Source organism: Loa loa, assembly GCF_000183805.2.
Source record: "Loa loa unplaced genomic scaffold supercont3.78, whole genome shotgun sequence".
NCBI lineage: Eukaryota > Metazoa > Nematoda > Chromadorea > Rhabditida > Onchocercidae > Loa > Loa loa.
The window spans coordinates 183560-209065 of NW_018108258.1; the positions used below are offsets into that span (position 1 = coordinate 183560).

Here is a 25506-nt window from a genome sequence, read left to right on the forward strand (position 1 = left end):
CTTTGTTTATATTTTACTTTTTGATTGGGAACTAAGTAAGCATAATATAGTGAGTTTCAAGACTTCATGGTTCTAGTTTATCAGGCAGTGAATAAAAATTGCTCTGATCCATGGAATCATATCAACAACTTCATGGGAAGTTTTTCCAGTTTTTCTGGAGGTTTTAACATTTTTCTTTCTTCAGTATGAATGGCTTTTAAATGGCAGGCCATTGATGAAAGCTCACCGTTTTGTGCTTAGCCATGATTTCGGGTTTATTGCACTCAATATTTTGTATATGTATCCCGAAGATAGTGGTACATATACCCTAATTGTGAAAAATGCAGCTGGCGAAGCACGATCTGTTGCTGATATCGATTGTAAGGCTAAAGGAAGCATGGTTTGTATTTTGCTATCTTAAAATGATTAGTTTTTGTTCAGAAATTTATTTAGTCCTGGTTAATTTTTCCATTGCGAGAAGTTGCGTCCGAAATATTGAGTCTCATTTCAAGTTTTTTTTATATTTTGATATTAATTCGGGGCACCAGAAGGAAATTTTTTCATTCAGTATATTCGATAATTGGCGGAAATGTTCATTCGTATAAATAGATTTACGTGGAACTGATTCTTATTCTTGGCTAGATTGCAAGGTGTTTTGGAATTTCAAAATTGTAAGATATTTTGAAATTTCAAACTTTTTTAATGCTAAACCACTTTCGCAGTTCAATTTTTCAGATAACGGAATCCTTTCATCCTAATTCAGTACAACGTATTCGTGAACTAGAAATGCCGTTGCAGTCACCAGATGAGCGTCCGGAAGCACCACGAATGGCACCACGAATTACACGAATTCTACCGCCGCAACTAGAGAATATACATGAAAGTCAAACACTCCATTTAGAAGCACAAATTTTGCCTGTCGATGATAATCAGCTTAAAGTAAGTTATACATCTTTGCAGACAGAGCAGTGGCAGAACTATGAATTACTTGGACAGACAGATTTCTGTCAATGAAGTAGAAGGATTAGATTAAAAAGTCTAATCGACGGGAGATCATTAATTCGACATCAACAGATAAATTCAGTTTTGAAGCGCAGAAAGCCTGTGTACCATGCAGGAGTAGCCTGTTGCTTCGTGGTATAATCAGGGTAGTGATTTTGTCTTGCTATTCTGGCTCTCAGGACTGCATTGAACGTTTATTTGTGTGCTTCAGAAAAAAAATAGCAAGTAGAAACATTGCGGGATTTTCAAAAAATTAAAAATGCTCAGGTTGAGTGGCTTCATAACGGACATCCATTGAAAGCCAGTAGTCGATATCGCTTGATGAATGATTTCGGCTTTGTATCTTTGGATATTGATTATGTTATCGCTGAAGATGCTGGGACGTATACATTACTTGTTACAAACTCTGAAGGTGATTCTTCGTTTACTGTGATTATTGTTTCAGGAAGCAACATCAGTATTCTTATGCATCACAGTGCTTATTCTAAATAGGAAGAAAAATCCGGAGTTGGGATCAAGCTGGGTTCAGGTTGGGAAACGACTGGATTAAAAGGAAAATAGTTTAAAGAAACTGGAGATCCCCCAGATACCTCTGCTGTGAAATTTTTGGATGCTTTATATAGATCAGTTCAGTTTGACAAAACGAACACGAAAAGTATTCTAGTTTTCTGCTATAGGTCGTGCGGAGACAAGCACACAATTCCATGTAGAACGACTGAAAAATATTTACATGGATACCGAACATCCTGAAAGTTTACGAAGGATCCAAGAAATTGAAGCAATACAACCAGCGAAGCCATCTGAAGAAGAATTGATGCCTGAGAAGCCATCTTTCACTCAACCATTGAACGGTCCTAAGGAAGTTCTTAGAGAAGGACAGTCAGTGCACATGGATTGTATGGTGCAGCCAATTAACGATCCTAATTTGAAGGTAATATTATTATTATCTTTTGGGAAAAATCTGCACGAGTTGCTATATCGAGATGCTCAAATCAGTTAAATTTGGCTGGTTTTAGGAAGTCAACCTATGTTATTTACAGTTATATATATAAATACAACATGTTTTGGATATATATATATATATATAGCATGTTTTGAAAATTTCTGCATTTTCTTTTCCAAATCAGGCATGGAAATCTTTTTTTTGCATGAAAATCTGGGTTTTTTCTCGATTTTTTTCAGATGAAAATTCTGGATTATTTGTGCAAAACCACATTTTACTTTCGTATATACTTTGCAGATTGAATGGTTTCTCAATGGTTATCCAATCATGTTTGGATCGCGTATTCGAACTATGCATGACTTTGGTTATGTAGGCCTTGAATTCCTCCACATTCATCCTGAAGATTCGGGCACTTACACATGCAAAGCTAGCAATGCAGCTGGGGAAGCAACTACTGAATTCTTCATCGAATGTAAACGTAGGTATTACTGAAATTAGTAATATCACATGAGTGGAAATGCAGTGTATGCATTTTGTTTATTGTACTTCATAGATGCAACAAAGAAATGTGACTTTTGACTTTTGTGTTCGAAAAGAAATTTCTCATGACTAAAACCTAGATGCTTATGGCTATATTCTGCAGCACGAAGAAATATCTATCTTGATACTCAGCATGCAGAATCATGGGCAAAAATACAGGAGATGGAGAATTATGAACCACCACGTGAACCATCACCTGAGCTTTCATTTCCACCGCCAACTTTCACTGTACCTCTACAAGTGGGCTATTACATTTTATAGAGTATTATTTTTCACTTTGAATTCTCCTGATCATTCAAATAAATTTCATGAAAATTGATGCTTGCGATGTTTTGCAGAATTTTGACGGTATCGTTGATGGTGAAAGTGTTCGATTAGAATGTAGGCTACAACCAATTAATGATCCAACATTAAAAGTATATTGGACCAAAAATGGATTACCATTACCGGAAGGTCAGTTATCTAATTTTAAGGGAAATGCAGTTAACATTTAAAGTGTGCGTTTATTTTAGAATCGTTGAATGAACAGTGTTCTTAAGAAAACATTACTGAAGGTGATGTTGTAAACTTTCAGTTTTTTATTTCCGATGAAATGAATTTTTATTCAAAGGAAGTTTGGACAAACATGTTTTAAATTATAAAACGTAGTGTTGTTGTTTAGGCGATTAATTGTTAGTGACGATTTGGTTCATCTGAAATCTTTTTTGCTGTCGTTTTTAATCGCCTAAATTTTCTTCTGCATTAAAATTAAAGTAATGCTTTCAGGAAGTCGCTTCATGCCGGCACGTAATCTGGATTATGTGACGCTGGATTTGCTGGCTGTGTATGGCGAAGATTCAGGAATGTATTCATGCCGAGCAGTTAGCGAATTTGGGGAAGCAACAACATCATGCACCGTCACATGCCAGCGTTTGTTGTTATTTGCTTAATGTGTGTGTAGAATAGTTTGCTAAATTCACATTTGAATGCTCTAAGAAATATATATTTAGCAACGGAATCCCTGCTTTTGGATACTCAACATCAAGAATCTTGGAATCAAATTCAAGACATAGAAAATCGTCGTCCCCAAGAACCAATTTACTTTGAACCAGAAAAAATACCACCACGATTTATCGTGGCTCTGCCAGCGCAAATTGGTGAATTCACTGAAGGTGAACCTATTCATCTGGAGGGACAGGTTGGTTTCATTAAACTTAATTGTAGTGGATCTGTTTCTGAAAAGATAACATATATTCGTATGCAGATCTTCACTGACGGAATTAGTATAGGAAGATGAAATGATCTGGTTTTTTTTCTTTTCTGTGTTTATTCTTAGCATATAACTACTATTTTTCCTGTATAACACTCGAAACGACTTAGTTAAATTTCATTTGAGTCGGAATATACATTTTTCTCGAGGATTTTAAACGAGTATTTCATTAATCATTTTTTTGGAAGTCGCCGATTTCAATAATCAGACCGATCTGGACGTTGGACTTAAAATTGTTTTTCAACTTAAGATTTTTCAGATAGAACCTACAAGCGATAGTGAACTTACAGTAGAGTGGTATCAAAATGGACAACCACTCGCAAATGGACATCGTTTTCGGAAAACACACGATTTCGGATATGTTTCATTGGATATTCTCTATGCTTTTCCTGAAGATAGCGGAGAGTGGGCATGCATAGCGAGTAATAGTTTAGGTAAGTTCCTTTCCGATGTCTATTAAATAATTTTTAGAATTTAACTGTCTAATTTGAAAATCTGTATTCAAAGAAGTCTGAAATTTAAAGTTTTTCAGGAGATGTCTTATGCGTCTTGTTTTTTTTATTAATGGCCATCATATTTGGTCATAAAAAATTTTAATTGTAGGAGATGCTCAATCAACAACAGTATTCAAAGTTATCGGCAAGACAGTAATCAACAGTGAAAGCCAGCATCCAGAAAGCCTGCAAAGAATTAGAGAAATTGAAGCACCAAAGGAACTAGCACCAGAAACACCGGAATTAAAACCTTTGGCACCTCAATTTATACAGCCACTGCAATCCATCGAGAGGATCGAAGGCCAGCCCGCACACTTTGAAACGAGGTTTTGCTTTTTTCCATACAAGATCAAGCTTAAATGTAGACTGAAATTTGCAGATTTCTAGTTACACGAAATAAGTTCTAACATTCTCCTGCGAACCTTTACAAAAAGATTTGCATCTATTTTTTAAGTCATTCAGAGTAAGTGGTCATGAATTTGCGTATGCACACGACATCTGATTTTAATATTATTTAATCTCATTCGAAAGGATCGAAGGTCAGCCCCCGTACACTTTGCTTACAGAAATTTTCCAGTTACTCAACATTCTAGGGTAACACCAATCAGCGATCCGAAGATGAGAATACAGTGGTTCAAAGACGGTGTTCCTCTACTGAACAGTAATCGATTCCACCACACATCTGATTTTGGATTCATCGGATTCGATATTTCATATACTGTTCCAGAAGATACTGGTTTATACACGGTTGTAGCAACAAATGAACAAGGACAGGATCAAGCAGAAGGACAGCTTTATGTTGAGACCAGATCAGGTTTGAGATGCAATTTCTAATAAAATTTCCAGAAAAAGAACTGAAATATGTAGGTGATGATGTTCGAGCTGGAAAGTTCAAAATTTTTCAAATTGAGTAGAAACTATTATATTCAGCCATTCTTGGTGATACGCAGCATGAGAGTAGTTGGCAAAAGATACAAGTACTGGAACAACCGAAAAAGAGGCCTGAAGAGGCTCCGGAATCTAAATATGGGCCACCTCATTTCACTCGACAGTTAAATTCCAATGAAAATCTTATCGAAGGACAACCGGCACACTTTGAAGCACAATATGAACCAATTAATGATCCACAATTGGCAATTTTATGGTAAGTTTGGAAGCGAAATATGAGATTACCATAAACTCCGATAACTTTTAAATGCCATATTGCGAAGACAATTGATGCAAAGTGACTTTGCTTAATCCAAAATATTTCGACGCTACTCTCAGGTTCTGTGAGAATTCTGACCATTCAATGCCGAATGATGTTGGGGAACGGAAGATTGAGAATTTTAGGAGTTACTTACTTTTTTCATTTTAGTCTAATTAGTTTTGTGTTCTCGGTATCTTCCCGCAAACTAAATTTTTATGTATTTTGAATTAAATTATGAAAAACCTTTAACTCTTTTTTAGGTTTCATAATGGTCGACCACTATCTGCTGGTAGCCGTATTTCAATGAGAAACGAATTTGGCTTGGTAACCCTCGACATACATTATGTCTTGCCGGAAGATATTGGTGAATTCCGTTGCTTGGCAAGAAATGCAGCAGGCGAGGACCGGACATCTGGTAATTTGCAGTGTCAGACTCGAGCAAGCGTCCTCGCGGAAGTACAACATCCTGAAAGCTGGAAAAGAATTCAAGTACGATATTCCACTCAAAATAAGTTATTACTTACACTGAAGAGATTGGTGAATACTGGTGAATGTCAAACATTAAAGGATCTTGAATATCATATCATCCTGTTGATTTTAGGAAATTGAAGCACCCAAGGCTGTGCCTACTGCTCCAGAATCGGCAGTTTATGCAAAACCGACTTTCACGCAACCCTTGAAAAGTATGGCTGATGTACCAGAAGGGAGTGCTGTTCTTTTCGAAGCAAGAGTTATACCCGTTAATGATCCCAAATTACAAATTCAATGGTAAATTTCACTTTTTTAGCTTTGATACTGCTTATAATACAAAATACTAGATTTTATGAAATTTTTTGATAGAATGAAAAAAAGCGAAAAGATTATGAATAATTCACTTTGTACATTTCATTCTTCACAGTTCATTCAAAGGAATCGATGATTTTCAGTTTTCAACTTTAATGTCTTTAGGTTCCATAATGAGGCTCCATTGCAACAGAGTAGCTGGCACACAATGACCAATGATTTTGGATGTGTCACTTTGCGCATTTCACCTGTTTATCCACATCACTCAGGTGTCTACTCGTGTAAAGCAGTAAATGAACAAGGAGCAGCTGTGACAAGCGCAAATCTCTCTATCTTGGGTATTTGTTTTAAGTTCATGTTTGAGATTAAAATGGAACGAAAGTTCTCTTGTCATAGTAAGTGTAAATAATGTATCCAGTTCAAACTTGGGGTCTTCATTTCAGGTGCGGATAGTTTGGTAATGGACACTCAGCATCCAGATTCCTTGAAAAGAATTCAAGAATTGGAGTCGATCGATAAAAACGTTCGCTTGGAAGTACCCGAACCAGAGTTCGGCAAACCAAATTGGATCAAAGCCTTTGATAACATTGACAACTTGCAAGAGGGTGAAATTGTGCATTTGGTTGGATATGTGGAACCAATTGGTGATCCTCATTTGAAAATCGAATGGTACCTGAATGGCGCTTCCTTGAAAAATTGTAAATTTTTTAAAATTTACTTAATGTTTCATTTCCCGTACTGGTTTTTGGAAAGTTATCGTTATCGTTACTTTTCGATATTATAAGAAGTGAAGTTGAAGAATTTAAACTATTCGCCACTTCTCGTTTTCTTGAATTTTTCGGCCTCCTTTACGACCGTTTTATTGCATTTTTTGGAATTTACAGCAAATCGATATCGTCATGAAAATGATTTCGGAAATGTTACGCTGACAATCGTCCATGTTCTTCCGGAAGATTCTGGAGTATACACATGCAAAGCTATAAATAAGCAGGGTGAAGCTACTACTAGTGCTACAGTGAAAGTTGCTGGTTAGTTTTTATTGTTACCTTTAAATGTTTAATGTTTCAATCCTTCAGAAAGCAGTAGTGTTTTTAACAGAATCTTTAAACAATTTTTTTTTTTTGCTTTTGCTGTAAATGCAAATTAACTTATTTGTTTCTCCTTGTAAGAACAATAAAAATCAGGTCATTTATGTTAAGGTTACGAATCGATTGTGCGTGATACTCAGCATCCTGTATCTTGGGAAAAGATCCAGATTCTTGAAATACCGACAGTAGTTGAAGAAATTGAGGAAGTGGTAGAAAAAGAGAAACCGCGCTTCCTCACGCAACTTGAATCGGCAACTGATATTCCTGAAGGTGCAGTCGTGCATCTGGAAGCAACATTCCAACCCGCCCGTGATCCAGATCTTAAGGTTTCATTCTATTTTCATTTTTTGTGCAGCAAAAAAAAACACCAAAAATGTCGAAACTTCTCCATTAAATTCTTTGCGCTTAAATGTCGATCTGGTGTCAACTTATTATCGAGTTATGTGAAATTTTTCCACGAATTTGGAAATTACATTCGTTATTTCATAAAAATTATTGAATAGATCTGACTGTATTCTAATCATTTTTGATAATTGTTAAGGCAATCTGGCTACGCAATGGGCAACCGCTTGGTGCCAGTCAACTTGTGAAAACAAGAAGCGAACTAGGTTGGGCAGCCCTAGACATCGGTGGTGTTAATCCAGATCATAATGGTATTTACACCCTTAAGATTATAAACAGTGAGGGCGAAGCAGCTTCATCTGCATCTATTAAGGTTATTACAAAGTTTGATCACAAAATTTTGTGAAGTATTTGAAAACTTAATTATCCTGTTATTCCTTATTCTCATCATGTGCATACTATAACATTTAATTTGATTACTTTGTCTTTTGTAGTCGCAATGTAAGCACAAATTATTGTTATGAACAGAATATTTAATTTTAGGTCGCTGGTATTGGTGACATTTTGCTGGATACTGCGCATGAAGAATCATGGCGTAGAATCCAAGAAATTGAAGCGCCAAAGGAAAAGGCACCGGGTAAGCAAGACTAGCTGTGATACAAGTTTTGCACCTTTGTCGAATCCCGAAATTCCATCTGGAAAAAAGACTCATATATTTCAATACTAATTCCTTAATATTGAAATACACGAGTCTTCTCCTACATGTGCCTTTTTCTTTGAAGGAAACCTAACTGATTTAGAACTTCCTAGCTTTTAGATGCTTAAAAATTTTTCTGTGAATTCTGTTACCATTAATCGGCAGCATTTCATTTTATCTGTTGGTGATTGTCGTGGCATTGCAGAATCACCACCACCAGTTTATGAAGCTCCATCATTTCACGAGCAAATTTCGGATGTTGAATGTGGTGAAGGTGAACCATCGCGCTTCGAGGCGGTCATTGTACCAACTAATGACCCCAATTTGCAAGTTACTTGGTTTCGAAATGGCCAGCCGCTGGCACATGGTTCGAAATATGCAATTTCGCGGGACTTCGGTTTTTGTACTTTGGATATCGGCTATACATATCCTGAAGATCAGGTATGACTTATATCTTGGTGATCAAGTGTGACTTATTTTTCCAGACATCAGTAGTGATGAAAGTAAGAGCGAAATCGGCTATTACTATCACGACAGAGGCATCGCTGTTGTTTTGCTAGGCATGATTTGAATCTTTCGGAAATGAAAGTTTTTTTCTTTTCGAATTAATTGCTTTACATTTCATTTTTTTAAAATATAGGGTGTGTATCAATTACGCTTAACAAACGAAAATGGTGAGGCAGTTTCCAGTGCTACATTGAAATGTCATCCAAAAGATGCAGTATATGGGGATACCCAGCATGTAGAGTCATGGAAACGAATACAGGTTATTCTACCAAACATTCATTTTGCGTCTTTTCTGAATTTCAGTTTTTCGTAATTAACTACTGAATATGTGTTATGATGCTCTAAATTTAGGAATTGGAAGCACCGAAAGCACCGAGACCCGAAATGCCTCCATCTCCTAAAACATTACCTAGATTTCTTACGCATATCCAGAGCCCTGGAGGCGATTTGTATGAAGGACAGCCAGCTCACTTTGAAGCTACTGTAGAGCCAATAGATGATCCTGATCTCAAAATACAATGGTGAATATATTTTTGAAATAAATGCAATTTTGTTCCTTCGGAAACCTGTTAGTAACCTGGCATGAGTATTTTTGTCTTCTTGGAAATTTTTCCGTATATAGGATTTTCGACAAAGTTGTATTTATTTGTTCTACCTATTCAGGTTCTTGAATGGAAACCCGATATCGGCAAGCTCAAGGATAAAGATGATTAACGATTTTGGTTGGATTATCATGGATATAAGCGCAGCGGAGTCACGGGACAGTGGCGAATGGACATGCGTCGTGTCGAATGAAGTGGGCGAAGCGAAAAGTTCTGCATCTGTTAATGTTTTAAGCAAAGAAAGTATCGTTTTTGACTCGATGCAACCGCAGAGTCTTGAGAGGATTATGGAAATGGAAGCTGAGAAACCAGTTCCTGATGAAGCTCCACCGAAAGTTAGTTTTAAAGACTAATTATTAGTCAACAAAGAGTTGAATAATAAGAATCATCAATATTCATTTTTCAAACATATAACACTGAGAGACAATGACAGCAGGTAGTAGTAAGCCGAAAACTTTCAATTATAATTTAGTCAGTTATGGATCTCATTGATTTCAGCTTAAAAATCTTCAAGGATTCTTTATTTTCAGATCTTCGGTCCGCCACAAATTGCTATTCATCTAAAGAAACCAGAAGGTCTTACCGAGGGTGACAGCACTCACTTAGAAGCTCAGTTTACACCAGTTGATGATCCAAGTCTCAAAGTAGAATGGTTCCGTGATGCCAAACCCTTGTTTCATGCAAATCGATATAAGATGGTGCAGGACTTTGGCTTTGCAATACTTGATATCTTACATCTTTTTGCGCAGGTTTCACTTTTTGTTCTCTCATATCCTTTACCACAAATATAGATATTCAACATCCGAATTTAAAACTGCATTAAAATATCGAAACGAATTTGTATTACTATCCTATCATACCCTGCTTACAATTTGACTTAAAGCTGCGACCAGAAAATTTTTTCTTTAAATTAATAGTTGTATTCGTGCCATTTGCGTTCTTTAGGAATATTAACACCTAAAATAATATAATGTGGAGTATAATTTTAGACTAATTTCTGTTGCCGTTCCAGGATGCTGGTGAATACACTGTGAAAATTATTAATTCTGCTGGTGAAGCGAGCTCATCAACTGTTTTAGAAATTGCATCAAAAGAGACTCTCCTACTACAACCTCAGGTGACCTAGACCTATAGATTTGTTATCAAATCGAAGCTAAATTGTCTTTAAAAATGCATTCTGAATAATTACGATGGGAAACCGAATAACTTCTTAATCGAATTATAAAGATTTGAAAGCGAAATTTGTAAAATTTATTTCATTTATCGCAGGAAGTTTGCTTATATTAGTATATAAACTTTTATTAAACTGCTCTCTTGCGAAAGGATTGTAACTACTGCTATATTGCTAGCAATCTGATAAATGCCGCTTATATTCAGTATATACTTCCTCTGAATAAGTATATATACCCTTTTTAGTGTAAATACCCTTTATAATTTATGACGACTTTGTCTGTTTGTTATATATACTTGAAGATATGTGTTGATATTTTTTTTCTTTGTGCAGGATGAAGGTAAGGCAAAAGCAATTGAACGGCTTGAATATAATCTGCATTTGAAACCAGAAGAGAAAGCTGCAGAAGAGCAAAAAACTGTTCCCGTATTTATTGAACCTCTTTCTGCTCCTGTCGTTTGTGAGGAAGGAGATCGTGTTCATTTCACTGCTCGATATGAACCACTAAATGATAATCAATTGCAGGTTCTTTTCATTAAATGTCTTCCTTTAAATATTTTTTAAAATATCATTTTAGTAATTTTTCAGTTCCTTCCTAACAGAATTAAGAACATATGGAGTGTGACGATACATTGCTTCGTATAGTTTATATCTTGATTTTTTCCCAACACTTCTAATTTGAGTTGATTCAAACTTCCTTTCCAGATCCAGTGGTACCTGAATGAAAAACCGCTAAAGACGGGAAGTCGTGTCAAAACAATCAGTGATTTTGGTTTTGTTGTCTTGGAAATATCGCCATCATATCCTGAAGATTCGGGTGAATATACATGCCGTGCCATTAACAAGGTTAAAACATCTTCGAACTGCAGAATCACTGATTAATTATTTCGATTCTCGGCCTACTAATCAAGCCCTTAAATGTCAAAAATTTCAGGTTGGTGAGGCGGTAACCAGCACACAGCTGAAATGTAACTCGAAGCAGAAGATTATCACGAAGTCGCAACTCCCAGATAGTATGTCTGGCGCTTACAAGAAAATCGCTGAAATTGAGGCGCCAAAAGCACCGGTTCCTGAGAAGCCTGAGTTTGATTATGAAGCACCAAAGTTCTTAACCCAGTTACAGGTTTGGATTTACTTGATCTCGAAAAATTCGTTCTAGTAAATGCTTTTGTTGGTTTTTGGAAATTGGTATACTTTGGTTGGAATACTATATTGGTAAATTGGTATACTGTCATAAAATCTGTTTCCATAAAATTGTTTTTCTGTTCAAAGCTATAATTTTTCTTGCAGTCGTTGACAAATTTATCGGAAGGACAGCTGGCGCATTTGGAAGCACGAGTGGAACCAATAGGTGATCCGAGCTTAAAAATTGAATGGCTCCATAATGGACAGCCCGTTGGACATACAGCTCGTATGAAAGCAATCCATGATTTTGGCTTTGTGGTTCTAGAATTGATACCTGCAGAACCACAAGATTCGGGCAAATGGGTATGTCGTGCAAGCAACAGGAAAGGACAAGCTGAAACATCATGTGATATGCAGGTAAAGTCTAAAGTTATGATTTCTATTATATGCATTCATTACTTTCATCATCTGTCGCTACGATCTTCTATAGACATTTAAATTGATATCTTCATCTTCTAGAGAGGAATGTGGATGACTTTCGCGAAAAGAATCCACTTTATATAAGTGAATAGTCGGTAATTCCAGGTCAGAGGTATGGGTGGTATTGTTTCTGATTGGCAGAGTACTGCTGAAGGCAAAGATCGTATTGAAAAACTAGAAGAATATATCCATCGGCCAAGAGATGAATTGGATCAACCAATCAGAGAGTTTGATGCACCGTACTTTACCCAAAACCTCATTGATCTTGGTCAGGTAATGGAATTAATGTAATAACGTTATGAAGCTTCTTTATTACAATATAAATTTCATTGCAACTTTAAAATTTTACAATATGTTTTTCTATAATTGTCATTCGGAAATTTTGTACGTAGGAACTGTGGGATTTTAATGTGACTTTTTAATATAAACTACATTTTAAAGACTGGGTAGGTTAGGGAACCTGATTTCACGCTCTGTTCAAACTGTAAATCTGCATTTCCAGACTTTTAGAGTAGTGCAAGTGGTTTTTCTGCTCCCAACTTGAAACTTGCTTTTGTACGATTTAACAACTCATTTTAAGTTGTCAGGTGCTCTGTATGTGGTAATTCTAGATGAATGAAGCAGAGGCAACGGCTTTTACTTGTGTGTTGCAACCAATTGGTGACCCGTCACTTCGTATCGAATGGCTTCATAATGGGCATTCTATACCCTATTCAAATAGGATACATATGTCAAACGATTTTGGTGTTGCCACATTGCTGATTAAGCATTTGATAACCGAGGATAGCGGAGAATACAAGTATGGATACAGAAGATTGATTTGCTATCTACTCATATTTTAATATTTGTGCTTCAAAGATACAATTTAGTGATCCTGATCTGGATGTTTTATTGATCTCTGCATCCTGTCGTTATTGGATCGTGTACAGGGACCCCGGAATTTACACTGAATTTTTCAGGTGTATAGCTTATAATTCTAAAGGAAAAGCAGAAAGTGTTGGTCATATAGAAGTTGCATCCGTCATTCAGATTGATGCACCACAAATAATTCAACCTCTCGTTGAAAACATTGATGGAGTTGAGGTATTGTTTCTTTGTTGGACGAACGAACATTTCTATGGATGATTTATGTTCAAAAATGGGACCGACAATTCGATAAACAATGTGAAACCACGGTATCCGAGAAAAAAAAAATCTGGTTCATTACAGCAAGGTGACTCTGTCCACATGGAATGTCGTGTTTCGCCGATCAATGATTCAAAATTGACAATTAACTGGTTGAAAGATGGCAAACCACTCGCGGAAGCTTCCCGTTTCAAGCCATCATGCGAATTCGGTTTCGTGACGTTGGATATTCTCTATGCACTTCCGGAAGACAGTGGCGTTTATGAGTGTGTTGCTATGAATGATAAAGGCGAAGCATCCACTAGAACTCATGTCACGGTAGCGACTCCTAAATTATAATTTTTTCAAGTTAAATCTGTTCAGGAGAACCTTATAATTTCGCCGTACTTGGAAAACTTTTTTTTGTTTTCAGGTTACAAAAATTCAGCTATCTTAGGCGGATGAAATTCGATTAATTTTTGGTTTGAATTCAGGTCTTTTCAAAACCAAGTGTAGAATTTGCGCCGCAAGCACCTGGGGCCAATATGGAAAATCTCGAGAATCACTTACGTCAGCATACCCGTGTTGCTTTGGCACTTACCAAAGAGGATGCTTACAATGAGGCTACAAAGCGACCGCCTGAATTTAAAACTAACTTAACGAATATTGGTGTTGAGGAGAGTGACTACTGTCGCTTCGAAACACAAGTTGCACCGATTAATGACCCCTATATGAAAATCGAGTGGTTTAAAGATGGAAAGCCGGTTTTGATTGGTAATTCTTTTTTGTAAGCAAGATCCTGAAATTTTGGCTTTAAATTGTTATTCTCTTCAAAAGTGATTGTCGAGCAGATAAAATTTAAAATTTTAAAATAATGCGAAGCCAAAATAGATAATCGGGGTTTCGTATTTTTTGTTGATTCTGATGCAAAATTCCATCGTTTAATGGTATATCTTTAGAGATTTTTTTCTCTTCAGCTCCCGTTTAAAAAAAAAACTTGTAGGACATCGATTCCGCTCGATGCTAGATTTTGGATTCGCATGTTTAGATGTCCTCTACGCATTACCCGATGATACTGGTGAATATACTTGTGTTGCTACGAATCCTTATGGGAAGGCAACAACATCAGCGAAATTGGCTTGCTCTGGTTCTAAACACATTATCACCGAAAGCCAACTTCCGCAGGGTGTCCTAGTTTCTGATGTCAAGAAACTCGGTGATCAGCCGTATTGGTTTGCTTTTGCTTTTGCTTTTTCCTTTTTTTTTCAGGTGTTTGATATCACCGTGTATATCTTTCTAGTTGAAACCCACGAAAAACCGGTTACAGTTTTTATAATCGTTGACAGTTTCTAAGCAGAATAATGCTGAAAACTATCCTTTTGGTACATGATAAGCTTTTATCGTACTGTTTTAATGTTGCTAGTTACTTTACATGTGATTGTAGGTACGATGGACATTCAGAACAGAAATGAATATCTTTCAGTATTCTAAAAGATATTTTTTAGCATAACGAAATGTTAGATGTATTTTGCGCCTTCAATACCATAAGGTGATGCTTATCACCGACGGATCCGCATTTCAAATTTTTAAATGATTAAGGTCCGAACAAATGAGCGAACAGCGGCGTGAGAAACAACCACCGAGATTTACAATCAAACCTATGAATATACAGGCAGTAGAAAATGAACCTGCCAGATTTGAATGTGCAGTAATCGGTAATCCGAAACCGAAAGTTATTTGGTATATAAACGGAAATCAAGCCATACATGTAAGCTTATATATTTTAGATTATTAAGTCCTCTTCGCATATTTCGTTTTCTCAGTTTTTATGTGCTAGTCATTCTAAGTTCTTATCAGCTAGTCAGATTATAGCTGGATCATTTTGTCGTTTTGCGCGATTGACATATCCTACATATCTAATTCTGAATTAACTTATAAGAACTTTATTCAAATTTTCTTTAACTTTATTCACACATCAGACCGTTTTTTGGTTAATACTTGTATTCGTGCTTCTCCAATTTCACTGAAATTGCTTTAGATATACTTTTGAAAAAATAATGGTAATTTTTTTAAATCTATTTTTAGGGGAGCAGATATAAGCTGCATTATGATGGAATCTACTATTTGACAATTTCTAAGACGAAAATATCAGATGCTGGTGAAGTAAGTTTTCCCAATTTTCAGTTTTTTGAGTGACTGACTTATTTTCATCAAAAAAGTCCACACTGATGCTGTAAGTGTATGGTCGAATATTTATAGATCGTTGCAATTGCGAAAAACTCGGAGGGTGAGGTACTTGCTTCCGCTATGCTAGACGTTTATCAGACCAAGGACTTCCGACATATCAAGCTAAAACCGACGTCGTTTATGACCATAGACGAACTGCACGAGAGGGAATTCAGATGGCAGAAGGTTACAGTGAAATTGAACTTTTCTAATTAATCTATTTTTTCGGTAAAGTCCTACCCCAAATACTCTAATGAAATGAAAGATCTACCTGTTACAAATGGTGAGCGAAAAAGGATCTCGGACGATCTCTCATTCACAGTTTTCGAAATTTTCAGGAAGTTCTAGGCTCTCTTGGCGAAGCATTTGAGAAAGCACCAAAGGCTGACCAGCAAAAATTGATGAGGATTGAACGGTCGAAGACACCTACTGAACCTCTGGAAAGTGAAGAACTTATCGAGAAGTTTACCAGACCTAAGGACGAACAGTTCTACAATCAGCTCACTTATGTAAATTTCCAGAAAAATAAAAATCCGTTGAACTTATATAAATATACAACTTTAAGATTTTTACTGTTGCTCATTTAGGTTTTCCAGGTGTTGGAAGAAATGAATTTTGACGAATTGACTTTGTAATTTGTATATCATATTGAAATATGAAAGTAATTTCAAGATAGTATCGATTCATGGGCAAGCATATGTCTCAGAGAATTAATTATTATATTTTCACTCTAGGAGAGGTTGAATCATTAGCAGTAAAGTCTGGAGATGGAGTGAGCACAAGATTTAGAACGTTTACTTCGTGTACTTCTTTTGCATATACAGTTGTTAGTGCCTGAAGTTGCACTCCCCCCCCCCCCGTTATGAATGCACTGATTAACCGGGCAGCCTTTGGTCACTTCTAGCAAATGCGAACTTTTTGCATTAATGTTTAATGATAAATGTAAAATTTTATACAGATTGAGACAACTCGTCCAACCTTTGAAAGCATGAAGTTGGAAGACATAACATTAAAACCAGGACATATCGAGAAATATGAGCCAGCGAAGGAAAAGATGGAACGAGTGGAACTAAGAGCAGCTCCTAAAGTGGAAAAGGAAGTAGCACTTGCAGGCTCTAGTGTATCAAAGCCGCAATGGGCAGTCGAAAAAAAGCTTGGCAACGTTGAGTCACGGTTTGAATTTGACGCAGTTGCAGAAAGTTCAAGTTACTTGACTGAAATTTTGAATCTGATTCAGATTTATTTGTAGCTATCGGGTTTGAAAAGAAGTGTAACCAAGAGTCTGCTTAATTTATTTGAAAGATTCATGCATGAAAAATTTTTTCTGTCTAGTGAATTACATAGAAAAAGTTCAGTTGTATCATTCCTAGAGACGGTCTCTAGAACAGCAAGAGACAGAAACCATGGTATATCTTGCAGATTGATCAGCAGGAGTATTCATAAGGGAAGGAAGAATGAATGAGGGATATTCGTCAGTGAATGACAAAAACTGACGTTTTGAAATTCCCCTTGGAGACACTAATGGAACTGATCGGGCAGATATTCATAAATGAACCTTGTAAAAATTTACCACCTCACTCAAATATTTAAGGTTCCGACGATTACCTGAGCAAGAGAAAGAAGTAGTATTACCGGCGCGTGACCAAGTGAAATTTAAGTTGGCGAAACCAAAACCCGCGGCTGAATTACCACCCGCCCAACACGTAGAAATTGAAAAGGAAAAAGCGAAATTAGCCTCTGTGAAACAAAAACCGGAAGCACCCAAGCAGGTATAAATTTTTACGTGAAGTTTAATTTGTCTGCATTAAATTTATAGTATACAGATTCAATTGCAATTCATGGTTTCTGTATTTCCAGGCAGAAGTGCCAGCAAAAGATCAGGTAAAGATAAAACAGAAATTCCAACCGAAAGTAATGAAACCGTCGGAAGCATCAGTTATTGAGAGTGGTCCTCTGAAAGAAACACCTGCTGTTGTCAAAGGGTTCGCTGTTTCTTTTTCTTCGGCTTTCTGTTAGACCTTCCGGGCTTTGCTGCTTCGCGCCATAGGTGTACTGGGTTCTTCGTAAGTTGTAAAATTCTGCTAATGGTTGCTCGGGAACGGATGGATATATAAACAGTTTTTGTATATTTTATAAACCCCCATTTTAAAAGCGTTTCATATCTACCATCTAGTTATCGTGAATTAAAACTGCTATAGAAAGTCATATGACATTCACATGTTTTTTTAATGGCGCGCTTTTAAGCCTTATGAAAAATAGACATCTGATACCTCTCTTTATGTTTAATTACATTCAACTGCAAAAAAATGCCTGCTTAGTTAACCATTTCCATTATTTGAGATTAAATTAAAAAAGGAGCAGCAAAGATCGATATTCTGTGACTCATTTTACTTTTAGAATTTTAGAGCACTGTATTCATTTTAATTTCATCCAATTTTGCAGGAAGATTGCGGAATCAACAATACCGTCGAAAGTAAGTTGGATTTCCTTGCACTCCTTTTTGCATGGTTTCCGTACCATCCTGAAAGCAATAACTTTTGTGTGGTTTTCGTTCTTATTTATACGTCTTTCTATTACCAAATTATACTAGTGTTTCCTGAAGCCACATTTTTATCTTCTTTTTTTTTCCAAAGAGTTGCATGGTTTGTAGTACAAACATCCGGTTAATATCTTTTTATAGCATTGAAAATATTTTAAATTTCATATGGAAATAGCTTTCTTTTTCTCCCAAAGTTTATAAAAGATAAGTAATGCAAGAGACTCTATTTATTGCGTCATACCTTCTGAAAGTTAGGAAAGTCTGTAATATTATTTTTTAAATTTTTTATGTGGTATGGTCATAATCATTCATGAGTCTTTATTAGAACTAATGTTTAGAAAGTAATTATTATTGCTTCCATTAACAACTGTTTAAAATTACTTTAGCATTCTGTACTATATCAAATTTGCCGTGAACGTTCTGAGCATGCAGTTGGAATGAACTTAGCAGAACAAGAAGATCTGATATCCGAAGAATATGCGAAACCTAAAGAGTACAATTATGCCAATCGGATCCGAGAACGAGTCTTGGGTTTTCGTATTCTTCGACGTGTTGTTGTCAGCACTTTTTATTTGAATTTTTTACTAAACCAAATATTTTAACTATAAAAAATGCTTCTTTCAGTAACCTTCAGTGTGAGTTAATTGCTGTTTAATGATTTAACTCATCACCTAACCCGGCTTCCAAAAATTCATCTGGCCGCCTTAATGATTGCAGAAATGATAATGCTTGGATAATATGGAAGCATTTCGGGAGACATATTTCCATGTCTTTCCAAGCTTTAAACAATTATGGATTCTCGATCATTTTTTAACTGAAACTCCACTACCCAATCTGTTAACAACATAGCCAGACTTCGGATTGAATGAAGAGACGTCTGAAACCTACCAGCAGATAACCAGTGATTGGTTTGATGGCTGATATTAAAAGTTCATTCAAAAGGATCATGTTCCTGTCGATGTATAATTATACATCACACTTCGCACTGACTGGTCTTTCAGATTTTGTAAATCTGGTGGTTTAATGGCCTTTTGCGGAAGTCCATAATTTATATTCAATATTTTTAAGTTTTATTATGCGGAACAACAGCTAAATTTTTTGTTGTGCTTTGTACCAGTTTGTAGCTTTTTTGAATCTTCAAAATCACTGTTAAAAACATCGAATCAGCTGCTATCTTTATTGGATTTTTTGCGTTCTTCAGCCGCAACCAACTAAAATGGGGCAAACCCAGAAAACACCGCCACAAATTTCTCAGCAGCTGAAGCCAGTACAAGCTGAAATCGGACGTCAGGCACAGTTCAATGTGTTGTTTAGCGGCGATGAGCCCATTACAGTACAGTGGTTCCGAAATGGTAAAGAAATCAAATCAAGCTTCGAATTTCAGGTATCTGAAATTTTGGGTCACTTCAAATAGCTAAATTGAACCCTTTTGGAAACTAAAATAGAGTGAACAAAATGCTCGAATTTCTTTCTTTTTTTTTTGTTAAGAATTTTCACTCTGGAATCATTCAAAAGATTTTGAAAATTCTTGGTCTGGATTGAGATTATCGTAAGATTAATGACAGTTAAATTCGCTGACGTGGTCGCTAACATGACGCAAGCAGAACTTTATTTGGTAGACCCATTATCATGATTTTTTTTTTTAACCAGTATCCGTCTCACTGTAGCAGCAGCAGTATTTGTAAAAATATCCGATTCTTAAGCTTACTTTATATCATATCTTAGATCGATACTACGCCAAAAAGCTCAGCTTTGACCGTTGGGAAGCTGAAGGTAGACCACAGTGGTCAGTATATGTGTCGCGTAACGAATGTTGCGGGTACCCAGGAATCGATGGCTAATTTAGCGGTTGTTCCACAGATGGAACATGGAATAGCACCTAACTTCACACAGCGAATGGCTGATGTCCGCGTTCAACAAAATGCTTCGTCACAGTTCAAGTGCATTGTTACTGGCAATCCTGAACCGATTGCTAGCTGGTTCAAGGTGATTTTTCAGTTTTTCGCTGTGAATATTAGGCAATATCATTTTGGAAACAATATTAGTACTTGAAACTGTGTGCAAATGATTTGACGTCTAGAAATGAAGGTACTCTTTATTTTTTATAAGATTCTTTTCGATTGCTTTGGAAATAAACTTGATATGCCGTTTGAAAACTCTCGAAGCTGTAGGATGGCAAGCCACTGCCAAATGACGCGCGATATCAGATTATCAGCAATGGTAATGAACGTATGTTAATAATCTCTGATACATTACCGCAGCTTGCGGGTATTTACGAATGCGTTGTGAAGAATAGCGCTGGTGAATCTAGGTCAGCCTTCAAATATTTTATATATTACAGAACTTTTTTAAATTCATGATTTCAGCTTTAATTTCATCTTTTAGTGTCAGGTCTGAGATTTCTAATGCTTTTCTTCTTTATTTATTTCCAAGATTGAATCATTTTCTTCTGTTATTCGTTTTATGTATGTGCTCGTTATTTTTGATTCCTAAACTGAACTAGATTAAGGTGTGATAAGTGTGGAAAATTTTCCGTGTCATAGAGAAATAGATAGTTCTTACGTGTTGTTGGACTTCAGAAACTTGAATAAGAAATTGTTGGAGTGTTTTTTTTTTCTTTCTATAACTGACTACACTTGTTAGTATCAGGTCTTTGAATTTTCTTATTAAGAATCTAGAAGATTTGTTCCAGATGTAAAGCTCGTCTTAATGTTATACTGGCAAGAACTGGTAAAGACGCTGAAGTTGGACCTCGACTAGAAGCACCTCGATTCCAGTCCCAAATACAACCTTCTGTAGTTGCTGAAGGTGCATCCGCTGAATTCAGAGCAAAGTATACTGGTTCTCCTGGTATCATTTCTTTTGTATTTATTCATTTTCAACTTTTGCAAAATTCATTTAGTTTTAAGGAAGACCAAATTATGACCATATAAATGTATTCATCCATCAAATAACGGCCTTTGATAATCGTTTATCGTTGTCGTTTAAGAACCAATGATTCGATGGTATCGCAATAATGAGCCAATCAAAAAGACTAAACATTTCGAAATAGGCCAAGGTAAGGGTGAGGCTGTACTGCGCATCACAAAGTGTTATCAGGATGATGTGGCGGAATATAAGTGTGAAGCAACGAATCCAGCTGGTAAAGCAACGAGCGTCGCCAACTTGCTTTTACAGCGTAAGTACTCATACTATTTCTTTTGATACTAAATTAAGAGATTAGCTGTACAGGGGATTAAAATAATGTATTTGTTTGCAGCAAAAAGTGGTATTATTACGCGAACGACGACTGCAGCATCTTCTTCTGCAGCTGGAGAAGTACCGAGTAGTACTGTTACTGAGAGCACTCAAATGAGGAAAAAAGCTCCTTCTTCTGGTGCACCGCAATTTATTTTAAAACTTTCGGATATAACCGCTCGAACAGGTGAAATTAAGATGATTATCCTGAGGAAACATTAAAACAACCAGCTAGAATGATTTTTCATTTTCTTTTGTTCCATTTTCATATCTCTAAGATTTTCACATTAGTGTCATTCGTGTTACCTGATTTAAAGAAGGATTTTTCATTGTCTTAACTACGGTTTTTTTTTCCACCAGGACATACGGTAAAGTTCGTTGCCGAAATATCAGGTAACCCACAACCGACCGTCGCATGGCAATTTAATGGAAAACCCCTTTATGATGGACAGAATCATAAGGCTAGTTTTTCCATTAAATTTTTATGTTTATCATTCTGTCTGTTTAATTCTGCTTATATATTTTGATCTGCTTTAACTTTTCGGGACTTAACAAACTCATCAAGAAACTTGAATTTTGTGATAAAATAATTCGAAGACAATGTAATATATGTGACTTGAAATCACTGCAAGTCTTAAGCGTAACTGAAATAAGTTGGATACTCTTAAAAAAGTAAAGGAGCGATTAAAATCTATTAATTTTATTCAGTCCTGAGCGGAAAGTTTACATTCCAAGCTCTCACTGTCCTTTTTCACTATTGGGAGCGATTCAAACCATCAAATCACGGTCAAAGGCATAGAGAAATAAAGTAAAACAAAAGAAACAAATTAATGAAGTGCCGTACTTCTTAAACGATCATACGAATATAGAAAATGTAATATGGCGTGAAAATACGGGATTTACAGTTATGAGCTAGTGATATTCCTAAAATTTAGTGATATGTAAACACTGAGTGCTATAATGCTTTTTCAGATATCACTGATTGGTAATAAAGCAGTTCTGGAGTTACAACGAATTTCAGAAGCAGAAGCTGGAGATTATATCATAACAATTCGCAATCCCTTGGGCGCTGCCCAGAGTCAAGCAAAACTCAAAATCCAGTTCCGATAGAAGTATCTTATTTCACCGATTTTCGAATATCATCTTTTTTATGGTTGAATTTTTTGTAGTATTATAATGAATTACCTGAGTTTTCAGATATTCGAGTATTGATTTTTGATTGATTATTGTCCTAATTTCTGGGCACTCGTATTGTTTTTCTTTGTTTTGGTTTTCAATGTTTTTTCTTATGGACTGTTGTTCAGTTATGTTTTGCTTTTGTAGATTTAATTTTCCATATTAAATTTTGCGGTGAGAAATTTTTCTTTTATTGCTAAATTTATGTTGTGCATATTAATGCTGTACCAGTGCAATTATATCTACTTATATTGCCATTTGTAAGGCTGCCTTCAAATTTTGTGGCCTTTGTATACATGAATTTATACGTTACGGCCAGAAGTTATTTTGCAACATTGCCTTGCAGACTTTTTCAATAATTGTTTTGGTAAGCTGTATTGTCAGAAAGAATTAGGCTTTTGCCAGTATGTCTTTTATAGTTTCTGTTTAAAATTTCAACCAACTGTATTTTTACCTTACTTTTTTTGACTTTTTGCATTGGAGAGCAGTATTTCTGCTATTTTTTTACCTATCTAAATGAAAATAAATTCCTTGTAAAATTGTGTCTTATTGCAAATGAATGCTAAAAAGTCTTTGAATGAACTAATTCAATTCAAGCTAAAATATTTGTAAGCTACATCTGGTGTCCAAACTGACGGATATTACTTTCGAATAGTATCATCTTATGTTTTACAAGGTTACCAAGACTTTTATTTAAAAGATGAGCTGGAAAACTTGTTTTACTCTCTGTCAATAATGATTAAGACATGGTAATTATTCTCACACTTGCGTTCCTTTATTCCATATCGACACTATTCCATTGCATAATCAATAGTCAGTTCAGAAAAAAGTCAAGATTGATCACAAATGTCTGGATGGTAGTGTTATGCAAAAAAATTTAAATATTATACCAATATTTAATTTTAGACTTTGTTTCGTAGGATTGACATTTTTAATTTGTTTATATATTCCATGATTTTCCGAAATTAATTTTTCTTCAATTTCTCATTACCTTGATGAAATTTCCAAAACTTTGTTTATTTGTTTACAAAAAGAGTCAATTCATACCAAACGGGAAGTATCAGTAACGAAATGATCGAGAAAATCTCGTCATACGGATCTGTTACACAAAATATAATGACGATGTAGCTATGCTACTTCCAATTATTATCACAGTTCAAAATAACTGAATCTTTTTTTAGAAAGTCGTTTTATAGTTGAATTTTCTAAATTTCAGAAAGAATTTAAGTTCAAGAAAGTTCCTAAGTACTTGTGTTGACCTATGTAGATTGATAGATTGATTGAAATCTTTCTGAATCTAAGTAAGTTGAAATATCGAACATGCTTGCAAAATATGTTTAGAAAGTCATAACATGATAATAATGAATGACTCAAATTGTTCAACTTTCGAGGAAAATTCAAGAATTAAATTCTTTGTAAAACGATTTCATAACATATCTCTCTTTATAATCCATTTCGGAACACATTTTTCCTTTCCTTTGTTACCAAAATAAACTACTAAATTGACTGTTTTTTTTAAATGAAGCTTCGATCGGTCTCAGTTCTAAAGAGAACCAATGAGAAAACAACTGTTTCTTCAGCTAGTGATTAAGTGAGACATCCTACAAAAAAAAAAAAAAAAAAGTAGTTCCACAAGAGACTGAGAAGTTTCTAAATTCCTTCCACACATATTTCTTGGATCATTTGGTAGAAAAAAAAGCACAGAGTAGTTGTTATAAGAAGAAATAGCAAAATGACATTTGAAATTAGGCTTAATGATTGCGAATGAGCCAAGATCGAATGAGCCAAGCTAAAATTTATTGTTTGAACCTTTGGTTTTTATTCTGGAAAATTTGTATCTCATAACTTTGAAAACTTTGAAGCAATGATTGATAAAACTTTCTTAGATATTTCTTAGAATATTACCAAAGATTATTTCTCTTAAAGAAAAGAAACAAGAATGGATTCATTAAATGCAAAATTTAAAAAATGAGGTTAGAACTAATTTTTCCATTGCAGAAAAGTCTATTCATTAAAATTAGATACTGATAAATTGATTAATTTTTGTGATTTCTGATATATTTGTGAATCATACTTTCCCAATTACAAATATTTTCCTAATAAAAAATTAGAAAATTGACATTTTTGTTGCATCAAATTCCTGTAAAAGTGATGAAAATTTGGAAAATAATTTAAAAAATATGAAAATATTAAAAAGTAATGATATTAAATTGAATTTGAAGCATACAATTGTCACTTCCCTAAGCTTCATTAAGTTATGTGTTTGATTTTATTTATTTATTTTTCGTTACATTTGTTAGAATAAAGTTTGTTTGTTATATTCTATTTGATTTAATTTCTTAAAAATTTGTATTTTATCACTCATCGATGATATTTGGCTTGAAATTTACTTTTGTATGTAAATATGTAAATGCTAAAAATATCATTGCTTATTTAGAACAAAACTAAACACAACTACACTTCTTCCCATTGTTTACATACGTTTAATTTTAAACGTTAAATAACATTCTCGTCGTTCACGTACGTTTAATGCTATGTAAAACCACATTAAACAATACTCTTATTTCTCACGTACGTGGAGAGTATATCATCTCCGTAAGATGCGGTATGTGTGTGTGTGTGTGTGTGTGTGTGTGTGTATGTGTATGTGTATGTATGTGTGTATGTGTGTGTGTATGTGTGTATGTGTGTGTGTATGTGTGTATGTGTGTATCTGAGGATGGAACATGTTGCGGGAACGATTAATATGTGTATCATTTCATTTTTTTTGTGAATGTTAAGCTGAGAAGTTATCTTAGCAATAATGTAAAGAGAAGGAAACAATTGTGTAAGACTTTTTTTTTGTTGTTGTTGTTGAAATTGAAGTTTGAAGAAGGTTGAAGGGTAGCTTTTCAGTTGATAAACAACAAATCAACATTATCAGTCTAAAGGGAAGGAAGAGTTAAGCCCACGCCATGAAGTAGTTATTGCACAGATGAGAAGAGAAAGTTGATGATGATATGGTTACCAATCATTCTCTTCTCTCTCTCTCTC

General features: G+C 35.3%; 2 protein-coding genes across 2 annotated transcripts in view; one reads left to right on the top strand and one right to left on the bottom strand.

The window, feature by feature from the left end:
- The window catches only part of LOAG_17458 (bmkettin), a gene marked incomplete at its 5' end in the record, with an annotated part of 31407 nt that extends 8984 nt beyond the window's left edge, over positions 1-22423 (top strand). The window contains 53 exons of the mRNA XM_020450119.1: positions 715-918; positions 1249-1393; positions 1659-1912; positions 2222-2402; positions 2568-2704; positions 2803-2917; positions 3230-3373; positions 3454-3645; positions 3977-4147; positions 4317-4533; positions 4801-5021; positions 5138-5351; positions 5657-5885; positions 5998-6164; positions 6345-6517; positions 6623-6877; positions 7064-7207; positions 7379-7593; positions 7809-7982; positions 8153-8246; positions 8512-8747; positions 8947-9072; positions 9165-9334; positions 9477-9750; positions 9946-10164; positions 10428-10532; positions 10920-11111; positions 11292-11432; positions 11521-11709; positions 11877-12133; positions 12302-12464; positions 12803-12990; positions 13151-13274; positions 13401-13634; positions 13790-14069; positions 14299-14527; positions 14895-15063; positions 15381-15458; positions 15555-15707; positions 15860-16030; positions 16480-16694; positions 17113-17290; positions 17379-17503; positions 17964-17994; positions 18447-18617; positions 19262-19444; positions 19786-20046; positions 20232-20371; positions 20753-20910; positions 21050-21238; positions 21320-21484; positions 21658-21758; positions 22270-22423. Coding sequence (XP_020306254.1) covers positions 715-918; positions 1249-1393; positions 1659-1912; positions 2222-2402; positions 2568-2704; positions 2803-2917; positions 3230-3373; positions 3454-3645; positions 3977-4147; positions 4317-4533; positions 4801-5021; positions 5138-5351; positions 5657-5885; positions 5998-6164; positions 6345-6517; positions 6623-6877; positions 7064-7207; positions 7379-7593; positions 7809-7982; positions 8153-8246; positions 8512-8747; positions 8947-9072; positions 9165-9334; positions 9477-9750; positions 9946-10164; positions 10428-10532; positions 10920-11111; positions 11292-11432; positions 11521-11709; positions 11877-12133; positions 12302-12464; positions 12803-12990; positions 13151-13274; positions 13401-13634; positions 13790-14069; positions 14299-14527; positions 14895-15063; positions 15381-15458; positions 15555-15707; positions 15860-16030; positions 16480-16694; positions 17113-17290; positions 17379-17503; positions 17964-17994; positions 18447-18617; positions 19262-19444; positions 19786-20046; positions 20232-20371; positions 20753-20910; positions 21050-21238; positions 21320-21484; positions 21658-21758; positions 22270-22407 — 9399 coding nt within the window. The 3' untranslated portion in view covers positions 22408-22423. The remainder of the gene's footprint in view (positions 1-714; positions 919-1248; positions 1394-1658; positions 1913-2221; positions 2403-2567; positions 2705-2802; positions 2918-3229; positions 3374-3453; positions 3646-3976; positions 4148-4316; positions 4534-4800; positions 5022-5137; positions 5352-5656; positions 5886-5997; positions 6165-6344; positions 6518-6622; positions 6878-7063; positions 7208-7378; positions 7594-7808; positions 7983-8152; positions 8247-8511; positions 8748-8946; positions 9073-9164; positions 9335-9476; positions 9751-9945; positions 10165-10427; positions 10533-10919; positions 11112-11291; positions 11433-11520; positions 11710-11876; positions 12134-12301; positions 12465-12802; positions 12991-13150; positions 13275-13400; positions 13635-13789; positions 14070-14298; positions 14528-14894; positions 15064-15380; positions 15459-15554; positions 15708-15859; positions 16031-16479; positions 16695-17112; positions 17291-17378; positions 17504-17963; positions 17995-18446; positions 18618-19261; positions 19445-19785; positions 20047-20231; positions 20372-20752; positions 20911-21049; positions 21239-21319; positions 21485-21657; positions 21759-22269) is intronic.
- Positions 22424-24936: 2513 nt separating this feature from the next.
- LOAG_04082 (hypothetical protein) lies at positions 24937-25329 on the bottom strand (the record flags this gene model as incomplete). The annotated part of the gene is made up of 1 exon (XM_003139619.1): positions 24937-25329. A coding segment is annotated over one exon (309 nt), but the record flags the coding sequence as incomplete, so codon positions are not given.
- Between the last annotated feature and the right edge of the window lie 177 nt (positions 25330-25506).